The sequence below is a fragment of the Seriola aureovittata genome, chromosome 16 (genome assembly GCF_021018895.1).
Source record: "Seriola aureovittata isolate HTS-2021-v1 ecotype China chromosome 16, ASM2101889v1, whole genome shotgun sequence".
In the NCBI taxonomy this organism is placed as follows: domain Eukaryota; kingdom Metazoa; phylum Chordata; class Actinopteri; order Carangiformes; family Carangidae; genus Seriola; species Seriola aureovittata.
Genome location: NC_079379.1, coordinates 19623404 through 19635951, shown reverse-complemented (window position 1 = coordinate 19635951; position 12548 = coordinate 19623404). Strand labels below are relative to the sequence as shown.

The following is a 12548-nucleotide window of genomic DNA, read 5'->3' as shown; positions in this document are numbered from 1 at the left end:
TCAAGCCAACATATTGAATATTTTTGCTAAAATGTTTCAAGTAATGCATCTGATTAATTCTAGAAAAAGTTGTATTATTAGTCGTGGTGCACCGTGGCCTTGGTGTCGGTGCGTGCTTTGCCAACAGAAAATGTCTGTGTCCAGCTAGTCATTCTGGTCATGCAGAATGAAACTGAGTAACTGGGTCACGCACAATGACAGGAAACGCTCACACTCAACAAAGACAGTGTGTGCATACTGATCGACACATTTTTTTCAATGACAAAGAACTTTAGAAGGAAAATGAAACGGCAGTAATGTAAAGCTAGTCTGTGGTTTAATGTGTCGCTGGAAGAAAGAGGCTTTGGCAGCTTCTTTTTATTCAACAGGTCGTCTTTAAATGCAGCTGCAAACCAAAACAGCAAAGAGATCATTGTGTGAAATACCTGACAGAGCTGTGGTTGATGTTGTCATTTGTTCAAACACACAACGTCCAGGGTTCAAAGACTGACTCAGAGAAAGAGGCACAAAGACGCTGCAAAATGTACGTGAACAAGGTCAACAGTGTGTACGCAGTTTTTCTATTCAAATGTGAGGATGAATTAGGAAGGTGGTGTCATTTACATTAAGTACAAATTTGTTTGTTTAGTTTACATGACTGAAGTCAGAACTGGTTTAGCCTGTGTGTGTGTGCAGAGGTGAATGCTGAGTCACTGTGAGTGTCCAACTTCAGGATGCAGCACAGACTCCACAGGAAAACAGCAAATTACTGCAGAAACAGTTACAAAAAAGTAAAAACCGACCTTAAAGCATCAATATAATACAAAACAATATTAATAGTGGGACATATATGAAAAAACTGCAGTCATGATCAGATCCCTATAAACCCTGGAGGATGAGTAACACATACTTAAAACTTTAAATCACTGAAGGAACATAGCAGGGATACAGCTACTTTCTTCCAGCCTTTTTTTTTTATTGTTTTATCTTCTATTTTGCCTTTTTTTTTTACCATAAAACTATATTTCTATGTATAGTTCTGACTTAAGTGAATAGTGTGATTATTAGTTGCAACATCGGTGTCTAACTGTCATTTTTTTTAACTTCCCATCTGTGCTCAAAATTGCATAATTGTAGTGCTGGATTCATGTTCCTTTTTTGCCTATATATCATGATCTGCACATGAGAACAAAGAGTATCGATACAAAGCAAGAGAAAACACTCCTCCACAAATTTGGCTTTGCTAATTCTTGCTGGTACAAGCAACTAGATATGTTCTATCTTCATTTAAGTAGATTATAATGCAATCAGCTGATCTGTGCGGTTAAGAAAAATATGCATATGTCTTTTAATCAGACATCATGCTACACTGAATTACAGAAGGGGACGGGGCGGGGACTAACATGCTTAGACAGGGCGTGAACTATCTTAACTGTCTTGAGTCACACGTCTTTGTTGATAACACAAAAATGGGATGGGACTTAATTCCACCAATCCGGATGTGGAGGGAGTGTAGATTGTTATAAAACCAGGTTTCTGTCACACTCTGGCTTCACTCTTCACTCCCTCCACCATTCCTCATCTCATTCAGTCTGACAGTTGCAGCAGTTCACTCTGAAACCATGGCCAAGGACATGACTCTGCTGTGGGGCTCCGGCTCTCCTCCTGCTGGAGGGTGATGATTGCCCTGGAGGAGAAGAACCTGCAGGGCTACAACCAAAAAATGTTCTCCTTTGAGAAAATGGAGCACAAGTCACCAGAGGTCATGAACATGAATCCCAGGGGTCAGGTAAGTTCAGACCGGTGTCAGTCTGTATATTTCCTTAACCTCCTAAGACCCGAGCTCTATTCTGTGCTATATAGGCTGATTGGGACCTGAGAAAATGATGTCCACATATGAGGACATTAGTTTTAAATTTCGATTACTGAGTGGCAGTATAATATCCTCATATGTGGTCACCAGGCCCTTGTTGAGAAAAAGTTAGTATTGTGGTCTAGAGAACCCAAAAATGTGAGGTCCACATATGTGGACGCCAGGTCCTAGGAGGTTAAATACAATACAATGATATATGTTCAATAAGAATGCTTAAACTTTAAATAGTTTTAATTCCACTTTATCTTTCTTAAAGCTTCCTGCCTTCAAACATAAGAACTATGTCCTGAATGAGTCCTACGGCGCCTGCATGTACCTGGAGGTGAGAACTTGTGCCAAAGTGCTGAACTTGAGCCTACTTGAAATTTAATGAAGCCAGATACTACCAGAGAGTTAATAAGTAGGAGTAATCCACGCGCTGTCGGTGTTCAACAATGCTCCGCAGACAATCAGAAACCTTATACTGCAGAGGCAGAGAAACCGGAGCTCCATGCAGCTGTTCATAATAGTTGCTCTTTTCATTTCTCCAACAACAGAGTCAGTTCAAGTCCCAGGGAAACAAGCTGATCCCTGACTGCCCCGCTGAGCAGGCACTGATGTTCCAGCGCATGTTCGAGGGTTTCACACTCAACCAGAAAATGGGTATGTTCACCCTCAAATGCAAAAGTATTTCACCACTGTTTAGCAAGGAAAGGCAATAACCTGTTGAGCCCGTAAATTCTGCATTTTAATGATGAGGTATCAGATGTTAGTTCCTCCAAACAACTTTTGAACCACTTGGATTTAGTGACTTATTAATGTCTAACCAGGCTGCTAGAGCGTTTTCTCTGATACAGCTTTATGACTTAAGTTGTTGTTCCCATTCAGAGGTCTGCCTTTTGGGACTTTGTCCTACATTGCACTTGGCAACATCATACACCAATCTGCTACCTTTTAAACCAGAGACTTCATGTCTTCAGTCAATCTCCTCAGAGGAAGCTGAACATCAGCTGCTCTGCCCCCCTCGAGAGACCTGAGCTGCTGAAAACACATGCCATGCACTAATGAGCTGCACATTCACATAATTAAGCCAATGCATTAAGTGTAACTTCAAAACAGGTAGTGATGTTGAGAGGTCACATGTTATTCACACAAAGGATCACATGCTCAGACTGGCTTGCATGCAAAGCTGAAGTCATGAGGCAGAGTATTTAAGGATGCAAAAATAATAGAGCAGAATTTCCAATGAAGTACATTTAGCTTGTGCATAATGTGAACATATCATTTTCTGCTGCTTTAAACTTTCATTAAGCTTTTTGTACTGTCTTCAGTTTAAAACTGATGTTGAATAATAATGTCTTCACTGACCCCAACCGTAGGTGCTAAAATTAAATGAAAACAATCAGTCACCGCACTGTGTGTGGATAGATTTTGTCGATATGTCTCATAGTTGTCATACATCCTCTGTCAAAGCTGAATGCTTGTTTGACATTTTTTTCAGGGGATGTTATCTACTACAACTGGAAGGTCCCGGAGGGAGAGAGACACGACTCTGCTGTGAAGAGATACAGAGAAGCTCTGTGTGCTGAGGTCAAGATGTGGGAGGGATACCTGCAGAAGGTAAATCCATACATAAAATACAACACCATCAGACACATAAGACATTTACAAAAGACGGAGCTGCGGAGGCAGGCTTTCAACTGAAGCGACACAAGCTCAGTACTTGATAAACTGATGCTGCACTTAGATCTGGTAGATAAAAATGATCTTCTGTAAGCTTTCTGTAACAGCCCAGTAGCACGAGCACTTTGTAGTATAGTCTTTGTTTTTCTTTCTTAATCGATATTTAAAGTTCAGATAAGACGAACGAAATTGGAAACTCTGGAAAAAATTTTAAAACTTCAGTTTACAATTCACAAAAAATAACCTTTAATCTTTTCAAAATGGTTGCAAAAGGAATAATTCACTAGATTGTTTGTTAGCTTATTTACTTTTTATTCAAGAGTTAGATGAGAAGATCAATACCACTCTCACACCTGTAAGTTAAATGTGAAGTTGGAACCAGGAGACAATTAGCATAGCTTAGCGTAGCATAAAGAATGGAAAGACTGGAAACAGCTTGCATCCGTCCAAAGGAAACAAAATATGCCAACCATCACATAAGATAGCATATTAACACTTTATATCCTTTTTTTGTTTTTTGTGTAAAAACAACAAGTAGTTCAGCATTGGGTTAGCTATGTGCCGCTCCAACCAGGAAGTCAGACTGAGACAAAGAAAAGTGAGACTGCAACGTGTTGTTTCCTTTCGACAGAGGAAGGCTAGTCTCCAGTGTTGGTGATTAAGCTTAATGTCAAACTCCTTTTAATGCACATTCGCCTACAATGTGCGTGCAGTGTTCAGTTAGTCAAGCTATAACCCCTCCCATCACTGCTGATATGTATCTTGGTTGACATGAACTTGACCTGAACTCTGCTGCTTTCTAGGTCTCAGGCTCTTTTCTGGCAGGAAAGACCTTTTCACTGGCTGATGTGACTCTTTATCCAACCATTGCTTATCTCTTCCGTTTTGGGTAAGTGGTTTGAATTACTGAAAATGACCTTACGCTGCGCTACGAGATGAATGTAAGGATAATGAAAAAGCAATGCACGCGTAATAACTTTTCTTCATTCTCTAGACTATCTGAAGAGCGTTACCCGAAGGTGGCCGCGTACTATAACTCTCTGAAGGACCGCCCCAGCATCAAAGCCACCTGGCCTCCTACCTGGCTGGAGAAACCACAGGGACAAGACGTTCTGAAGGATCTCTGAGGTTCAAAAACACATGACCTGTTCCTGCTGTGTAATATATAACCACTCCTTGTATTGCACTACTTTACCTGCCTGCATTTTAAAGAAATATACGCATTTGCTGTTACTGTACTTGATTTGTTCATGACTTAAACAACAGATATTTCTTTTGTGCTCTAAAGAAAAAAACAATAAAAAGCAACTTTCAATATTGCCTTTGTTAATATCAATATCAGTTTACACCGAGCCTTCCTTTAGCCCACTTTTGTCTGGAAGATGTTTTACTGAGGTCTATGCAAGGAGGAGCAATGGCATTAAACCATAACTGTAGGGTCTACACCAAAATATTTAACCATATGCATCATACCTTATGTCTAATAGCAAATTTGATGTTGGGATGAAACTTATTTTATGGGGTTGAGGTGAAAAATGTACTTTCATCCCTGCGCCTTTTAGAGTTTTTTTTTTTTTTTTTTTTAAATAAACAACTGCTGATTACACTGTCCTTTGGTTTGTTTTATCCTCATTCTGGTTTTTAGACCTTCTGTTTCCCTGTCATTCCCTGTTTGGCCGACAAGTTGCAACACAGTGTATAAACCGAACATGAACTTTTAAACGGGTTTTTAAAGGTTTTTATACCAAGACTACAAAGATGCATTGTCTGGGTTAAAGCCCTTGTGGTGTTTTTAGCATCATCATCTCACTGAGCTGTTATGTCCTTGACCCTGGAGGCAAATGAAACCATTATCACTGCATGTGACTTGCCAGTTTCAGGTCTCCAAACAATGTTTCATCCCCACTCATATTATGATACGTGCAGAAGAACAAGAAGTGACATTATAATTCTGGGAGAGGATTCAGCGAGTTACAAAATAGGTTACACATGTCTGTTGTTGCCAGAACATCCACATGTTGATTTTAATCTGGACTCAGCCAATAGACCTGCAAGGTCATAGCTCCCTTACATAACAGGAACCAGATCACTGAACGCCTTGGATGGGACTATGAACTTTTGAACTAAGTGTATATAAATGCTGGGAAGTAAAATTTGAGTAGATGTCTGAAGAACATCAAGCATTTTGCCAATGTGAAGCTGAGCTATGGCCCGACTGTATAGGTAGGTAAGAAATGTCAGCATTGTAGCGTTTAGCTTGTAAGTTTGATTTGCTTGGTTATTGTAAAGCTGCCAATAGTAGATCCAATCACTGACTGTGTCAACAATCAGTTGAAATGTACAAATGTTGCAAAACAGCCCTTTGGCCGTTGTGCAGTTGCAGATTCACCACTGCAGTCGTGCTTCAGCGAGCTTCTCCTCTGCAGAGCATCGGCAAAACCAAGAAGATGCAAACCCATTGGATTTTGGTGGGTCTGCTCTCTCTCTGCAGCCTCTCCTTCAGTCAAGGTAATACATACACTACATATTTTACACGTTAAATTACCTACTTTACTGAATACCACATGTGGTTTAATATGTGTCTATTTGTGCATGTAAAATGTGTCTGTGGCTCTTTTCTGTTTCTTCAGAATGCAGTCGAGGGCTTCAGGAGAACATGGATTTCCCGGGAACAGACATAACATTTCTCTACTCTCCTGATGTGGAGCACTGTCAGCAGCTGTGCACCCAGCACCCATCCTGTCTTTTCTTTACTTATATTCGAGCTGACTGGACCAAAGATAACAGGTATGACACTGTCTGCCCCTTAATGATAAATAGACAACAGAATTTTAGAAATTTTTGCACATTTCTTTGAAAAGGAGAAACTGAAATATCATGTTGACATAAGTATTCAGATCCTTTACTGAGTTCTTAGTTGAAGCACCTTTGGCAGTGATTACAGCCCCAAGTCTTTTCAGGTGTGACGTGACAAGCTTTGCACATCTGGATTTGGGGATGATGATCAAAAGAAATGGGAGGCACCTGAGCTAAATTTCAAGTGTCACAGCGACGGGTCTGAATATTTATGTCAACGTGATATTTCCGTTTTTCCTTTTTAATAAATTTGTCTAAATCTGCCGCTCTCTGCAGGCACTTCCACTGCTACCTGAAGTCCACTCCCTCTGGACAGCCCAGAGTCCAGACTCCACTTATCGGTGTCACCTCTGGCTTTTCTCTCAAACCCTGCAACCCACAGCCAAGTAGGTTCACAAACATTTTAAACCATTACAAAAACCATTCATTAGTTTGTGATGTCTGGGTCTAACGCTCTCTGTCGACCTGCTGTGCTGTTTGTTTTCCAGATCCTTGTCTGCCACAGGTGTACCAGAACGTGGACTTCCTGGGGGCGGACTACAGATTCTTGTTCACAGCCGACTATGAAGAGTGTCAGAGAGTCTGCACACAGGACCCTAACTGTCAGTTCTTTACTTTCGTAAATGGCGTCTTCACACCAGAGAAGATAAGGTAAAACTCGGTAACATAATGTTACTATGCAGCTTAAGTCACATTGTCATCTTTTGAAGACATGTAGTTAAAGGTAAAGTCATGAGATAAACTGGAGAATAAGGCTCGGAGGTCAAGCGCCAAAACATCCTTATCCTACATTTTCCCATAATTCAGCTTGATAGCATCTTTCACTCACTCCACAGTTTATAATGCTGGCTTTCTGTTCAATGTTTTTTGTCTCCAAGCCCAAGCTGACCCTGGTGATGTCACAGTGACATCATCTGGGTTATTTTCTCAGACTTGACAAAACTCCTCCAGAGCCACAGACGTCATACGACTGTTTTCACGGACTGAGTAGTTTTCCTCATGACTAGTGACTTGGGTGAATCCATCCAGTGCTCTGGCATCAGGAGGGTGGAGTGACGTAGCACGGCTCTATCATTCAATCATGGTGTCATTTCTTGTTCTGCTCCAGATTCAAATGTCACCTCAAATACAGCTGGACGGGACCAAGGACTCCTCTTGTAAACAGAAAGGCTGGTGTATTCTCTGGATTCTCCCACAACTTACAAATAACTCAATACTTTACGCCAGGTAGGCAAACAGTCGCAGCATCAGGAAAACATCCTGTTGTGCACACTTCCTTATTGTATTCCGTGTGTTTTGTCCAGCGTGTCAGAGCAAGTTTTTTGCAAAGACTGATATCCCAGGAAACGACTTGGAGACGCTGCCCGCTGCCTCTGCTGAACACTGTCAGGCACTGTGCTCTGTTAACCCACGCTGTACATACTTCTCATTTGTCAGGTAGTGTGTGTTTGACAAACTTTCTCAGAGTGAAACAAATACTATTTTCTCTCTCTCATGTGGCAAATAGACAAACTTTGTCCAATAAGACAGCACAAAACGAAATTAGAAAATGCTAAGTTACTGCATATTGGAAAAGTTTCTACGGTGGTTAAACTGTTGGTAACTTTATTTTCATTATTTTTGCAGTAATAATTTCCACTGTATTTTGAAGAACAATCCAAATGAAATGGTGATCAGAGCCAAAGAGGGAGTCACATCTGGGCTACCAGTGCACTTCTGTCAGCTGGATAACAGTATGTATCGCCAACAACACTAAAACTGTCAGACCGGTCACACCTCCAGTAGACATGCACAGGTCACTGACCATCTATGAACTGCTTTAGTTATACACAGACAGTGTACACAGTTCCCATATTATGAGTTAATGACTGAACCACTTTTGCCCTTACATTGCATGTGGTAAACACTCTTATTTTAGACTTGGTTATTATATAATCTAACAAGACAAAGAATGGAATCATTTAGCTCATATGAATGTTTATGTAACCATCCTTTCACTTTATTGTTGGTGTAGTATTTCTGTAGTTTGGCCGGCAGGGGCAGATTAGCCGTGTGTCTCTCTGCTTACAGGCTGGCTGAAGGTGCAACATGAGGGAGTGGACTTCCAAGGTTCTGACATTCGCTTTGAACTGATGAATGATCCTTTCACATGTGAGAAGATCTGCTCTGCAGATCCTAACTGCCAGTTCTACACCTACGTCAATGAAAACTTCAGGGACCCTGTTCACAGGTACGGTATTCTTTATGTGTACATGCAAACCTGCATTCATGCATATACTTCTTACCAGAAATCATGTAACACTTAACTCAATCAAACACTATTGTAGACCCAGTTTAGAGTTGAATGATTACAGCTGTATTTACGAGCTGTTGTTGATTTCATGTCCCAGGCGCCGCTGCTATCTCAAGCGTGTCATCACCATGCCTGCTCCTCCCAGAGTTAACAAGCTGCAGAATGTCGTGTCTGGTTTCTCCCTGAAGAGCTGTGTGTCGAGTGCTCTACACACACAAACACGTTGAAACACACACACAGAAACACACATACAGATAACTGGTAGTAATTTACAGAGATACTGACAAGGTAGCTACCACATGCAGAAATGTAATGTCTATCAAATTAAGAGAAATGACAAGATATAATGGTTGCATCGTCATTTTAACAAATATCCGACAGGTAATTTTTTAAGGTTAGTAGAAATACATAATACTGTACTGTACATGTGTGCTACCAGTCGAATTACCTGGAAAGTTAGTCACTACAGTTTGATTTTACAACCACATACTGTAACTACAGCTACTACTAATAGTACTTGTAATCATACTAATATAATGATAATCATTATTATTATAAACTAAGGAGATCGGTGGCTGTTCACAGTCTGTGATGAAGCAGCCCTAACAATGTGATAGTAAATCATCCTTTAGCCTGGAGAGAGCTGAGGCTCAGACCTGCAACAGTGCTGCTCCACACCTTGTTTCCCAGCTCCCTCCCCCTGCTTCAGCCCCTGTCAACAGTGATCAGCAGTCAGCAGGGATACTCTAAAAACCGAGTCTTCCTCCAAAATCTCAAATGTCTCGAGGATCCAAAGCAAGAAATCAAACTGAGCTGGGAACTGAGCCAGCCACTCAATATCATGCTGGGCTGTCTAGAGAGGGGCTGATGGAGGATGGAAACATTGCCTTGTTTGCCTGCAGCCTCATAGACACAGAGGTCATAAACCATCTGAAGCCTACTGTGAGCTTTGCAACCAATACCAAGCTGTCAGAGATGAGATTCCATATAACCTTAACATCCCCACCAAAAGAGAGGAAACAGGGCCAAAGAAAGAACTCACGAAGCTGGAGCTGCATCTGCAGCAGGAACAAGCACGCCAGGAAGGAGCTCTTCTCTCCAGGGATTATTACAAAGCCAACTGCAGCAGCAGAGACTCAGACCAAGTTGCTCTCTTGTTCTCTCTGTGGCCAGATGGAGGCTACAATTTTGTTACAGTTTTTTTCATCTCTTTATTTTTGCACATTTCTTGTGTTTCAATTCATCCATTCAAAGCTTTGTTAATAGAATTTGTAAGTTGATGCAGTAGGGTGTTGGGCTGCGATTTACAGAAGCGTGTTTACACCAGCAGATGGCGGAAACAGATATACATATACTTCGGAGAGTCAAATTACTGGCATCATAGCACAGATGACCGAAAACTTTATTGAAATCAACTATACAATTGTAAAACCTTCATTGACTTGCTCTGGACTACTTTTATTAGAAGATGGTGCCAAAATGTGACCCTGGTCCACCTCTCGAATCCACAGACTTTAAGTCTTAGACCACTTTCCCTGTTCAAGTGAATATTGGTGAGGACACAATACTGAACACCCTCTATCCTTAGACTCTTGATTTATGGTTCACACATAGACCATGTTGCACATACTGTGATGTAGGTCTGTTTAACCGTAAATGTACACGTATGTCACTATAAATTACATTATTTGAATTGAGAGCCCAGTCTCACAGTCTCTGCCTTGTCTATAACCCCTCTCCTCACTTGCAAGCCCCTGAGACATAATATTAAAATATTTCTGTGAATTTCATTGTCTATTTCTTTGAATCCACTGTCATTTATTACATTTTCATCCTTGTCCCTGCACTTCTTGCTTGATTACCTGCAGTATTTAGTTTTGACAGCAGAGGTCACCAAACTATATTTATAAGCCACTGCTACTGTCCTTACCTCTACACCACTTAGTGTGGATAGAAGAACATAACAAAACAAGAACATTATGTTTTTTCAGATTTAACTGTTTTGTGGATGCAGTCATGGAGGATTAAGCTTCTAAAGGCTTTTTATTTCACTGGCACAGCAAAAGGTCGATCACCCCTTAATGAATCTGGACTCTGAACAGCCAACAGAACCTGAGATGCAGCAGCCAGGACCTGACAGCACCATTACAGTGTTTTCCTGTTTTTCTTTTTCACAGCAAACAATGACATGTCATGTAAATAGTTCACAAGTACAAATGTAGGCACTAAAAAACAGCTGTTTTGGTCAACATGCACACGCAGCTCATCTGCTTTGACTGCTGCTGTGCTTCAAGAGTCTTTCCTGGCTTCAAGACAACTGAGAAGATTGGAACATGGTGGCACTTATATCTTCAAACAGAAGAAGAGATAATATTGGTACGTTACTCGACCCTGTTATGTTCAAAGCTGATGTTAATATGAACAGTTGCATATTTATCTTTTTGTTTTGCTATCGCTACATAGCCAACGTTAGCGTAAATGACTGTTAAATTACCACTCTAGAAGAAACGAGTTCAGCATCTATCACACCTTTTCTTCTACTGGTTAGCATGCTAACCAGCGAACCCTGTCTTGTCACTTTCCGACAGCGACTCACTGAAGCCTCCAATCTGCCCTGAAGACTCAGCGCTGCTCAGACGTCTTGTAAACGCCACGGTGGCCGAAGCTCTTGTCAAGGGACAATCACCACAAGATCTTCTAAGTGTTTTGGATGCTTTGAAAAGCTAACGGTGCCCCATCAAACTGTTCATTTTTAGCATTTACAGTCCATTAAACAGTAGACGTCTTTGAGACAAGATGTTTAGCGTTATGATAGCAGAATTTTAGGAATGTGGAAAGCAGTTGTGCCATTTAGTTATTTCTTCTCCTGTCTTTTCTTATTTTTAGCAAAAGCCCTTTTATTGGCAGCACAGCAGAGTTGTAAAAACAACACTGACATTTCACTGCAAGCTTTTATGACAAATGTGTTAGCCAACGGTTGCTTATGTTCACATCATCTAGCAGACAGAGTAACATTCATTTGGAGTCATGTTTCTGGTCACCTGACAAATCAAGTCTAATCACTCTGCTTTTAGCTCCTTTTTGGAAATATGTGGCTCTTTAGCTGCTAGTCGCTAACTTTATCTGTCTGCCTTTTAGAAATAGCCATGTAGAGTGGGGTTAACCAGATCCCAATCCCTTGCCTGAGGCTGCACACAAGTATGTCTGCACCTTATGCATGCACACACAAACATTAATATTGTCAAACAGAGATAAAAGTGCATTATATCCTTGCACACTGAGAAACAGTGACAACGGGTACGACAATAAGTAAGTACCTAGAAATAGTGCTCACATGTTTTATTTGGTTTGATCAATTTGAAGACAGGTGTAGTCTTAAAATTGACATTGTGACACCTAATTAAAGATTACACACACACACACACACACACACACTCACACACACACACAGAGACAGAGCTTCAAAAAAAAAACTGCACACATATAACCCAATAAACAATTCTTCACTAATACAAGGATGAGTTTATTTACACATCAGGGGGGAAATGTTCTCTCGCTTCCTGTTTTTCTCTCACTTCTGCCCTCTTCCTCCCTGCATATAGAACCCTCCTCTTTTCTTCTGAACCACAACATTAGTCTGCTCCGTACACTCTTGCCACACACACACACACACACAAATACACACAGCACTTCCCTCCTTCTTTCTCCGCCGTTCCCTTCCCTTCCCTCCTTCCTCTCTGCTCCCTCCAGCCTCCCCTCCCCCGTGGGAAACCCAGTGCAGTGTGACTGTGGTTGTCCTTCCTGGAAGCTGTGGTGGTGACTCTGGCTCCTCCACTCAGAGGCTAGAATAGTGCCAGCCAGCCTGTGTGTTGACTGTGTGTGTGT

General features: G+C 41.2%; 2 protein-coding genes across 4 annotated transcripts; both read left to right on the top strand.

Annotated features, from left to right (window-relative positions):
- Nucleotides 1-1586: 1586 nt before the first annotated feature.
- LOC130183278 (glutathione S-transferase A-like) lies at nucleotides 1587-5125 on the top strand. The gene is given in 7 exon segments (XM_056398564.1): nucleotides 1587-1638; nucleotides 1641-1768; nucleotides 2109-2174; nucleotides 2389-2494; nucleotides 3333-3451; nucleotides 4318-4403; nucleotides 4509-5125. Coding segments are annotated over 7 exon segments (675 nt in total). The 5' UTR covers nucleotides 1587-1601; the 3' UTR covers nucleotides 4642-5125.
- A 461-nt stretch (nucleotides 5126-5586) lies between these two features.
- Nucleotides 5587-10448, top strand: LOC130183272 (plasma kallikrein-like). Of its 3 annotated transcripts, none has more exons than XM_056398559.1 (10): nucleotides 5587-5737; nucleotides 5892-6022; nucleotides 6145-6301; nucleotides 6647-6756; nucleotides 6859-7021; nucleotides 7479-7597; nucleotides 7675-7807; nucleotides 7997-8103; nucleotides 8441-8600; nucleotides 8761-10448. In XM_056398559.1, the coding sequence occupies exons 1-10, from the start codon at nucleotides 5721-5723 to the stop codon at nucleotides 8888-8890; spliced, it is 1227 nt and encodes a 408-aa protein (XP_056254534.1). In that variant the 5' UTR covers nucleotides 5587-5720; the 3' UTR covers nucleotides 8891-10448. The 3 variants fall into 3 exon arrangements, with proteins under 3 accessions (XP_056254534.1, XP_056254532.1, XP_056254533.1); XM_056398557.1 differs by having other exon boundaries at nucleotides 5606-5737; nucleotides 5873-6022; XM_056398558.1 differs by having other exon boundaries at nucleotides 5662-5741.
- The last annotated feature ends 2100 nt before the right edge of the window (nucleotides 10449-12548 follow it).

Bases quoted from the DNA above. Each gene is read 5' to 3' on its own strand.
- LOC130183272 (XM_056398557.1), top strand. From the start codon at position 5,677: ATGTCTGAAGAACATCAAGCATTTTGCCAATGTGAAGCTGAGCTATGG. The intron at 6,757-6,858 runs GTAGGTTCACAA...TTTGTTTTCCAG, and splicing joins ACCCTGCAACCCACAGCCAA to ATCCTTGTCTGCCACAGGTG. The intron at 7,022-7,478 runs GTAAAACTCGGT...GTTCTGCTCCAG, and splicing joins TTCACACCAGAGAAGATAAG to ATTCAAATGTCACCTCAAAT.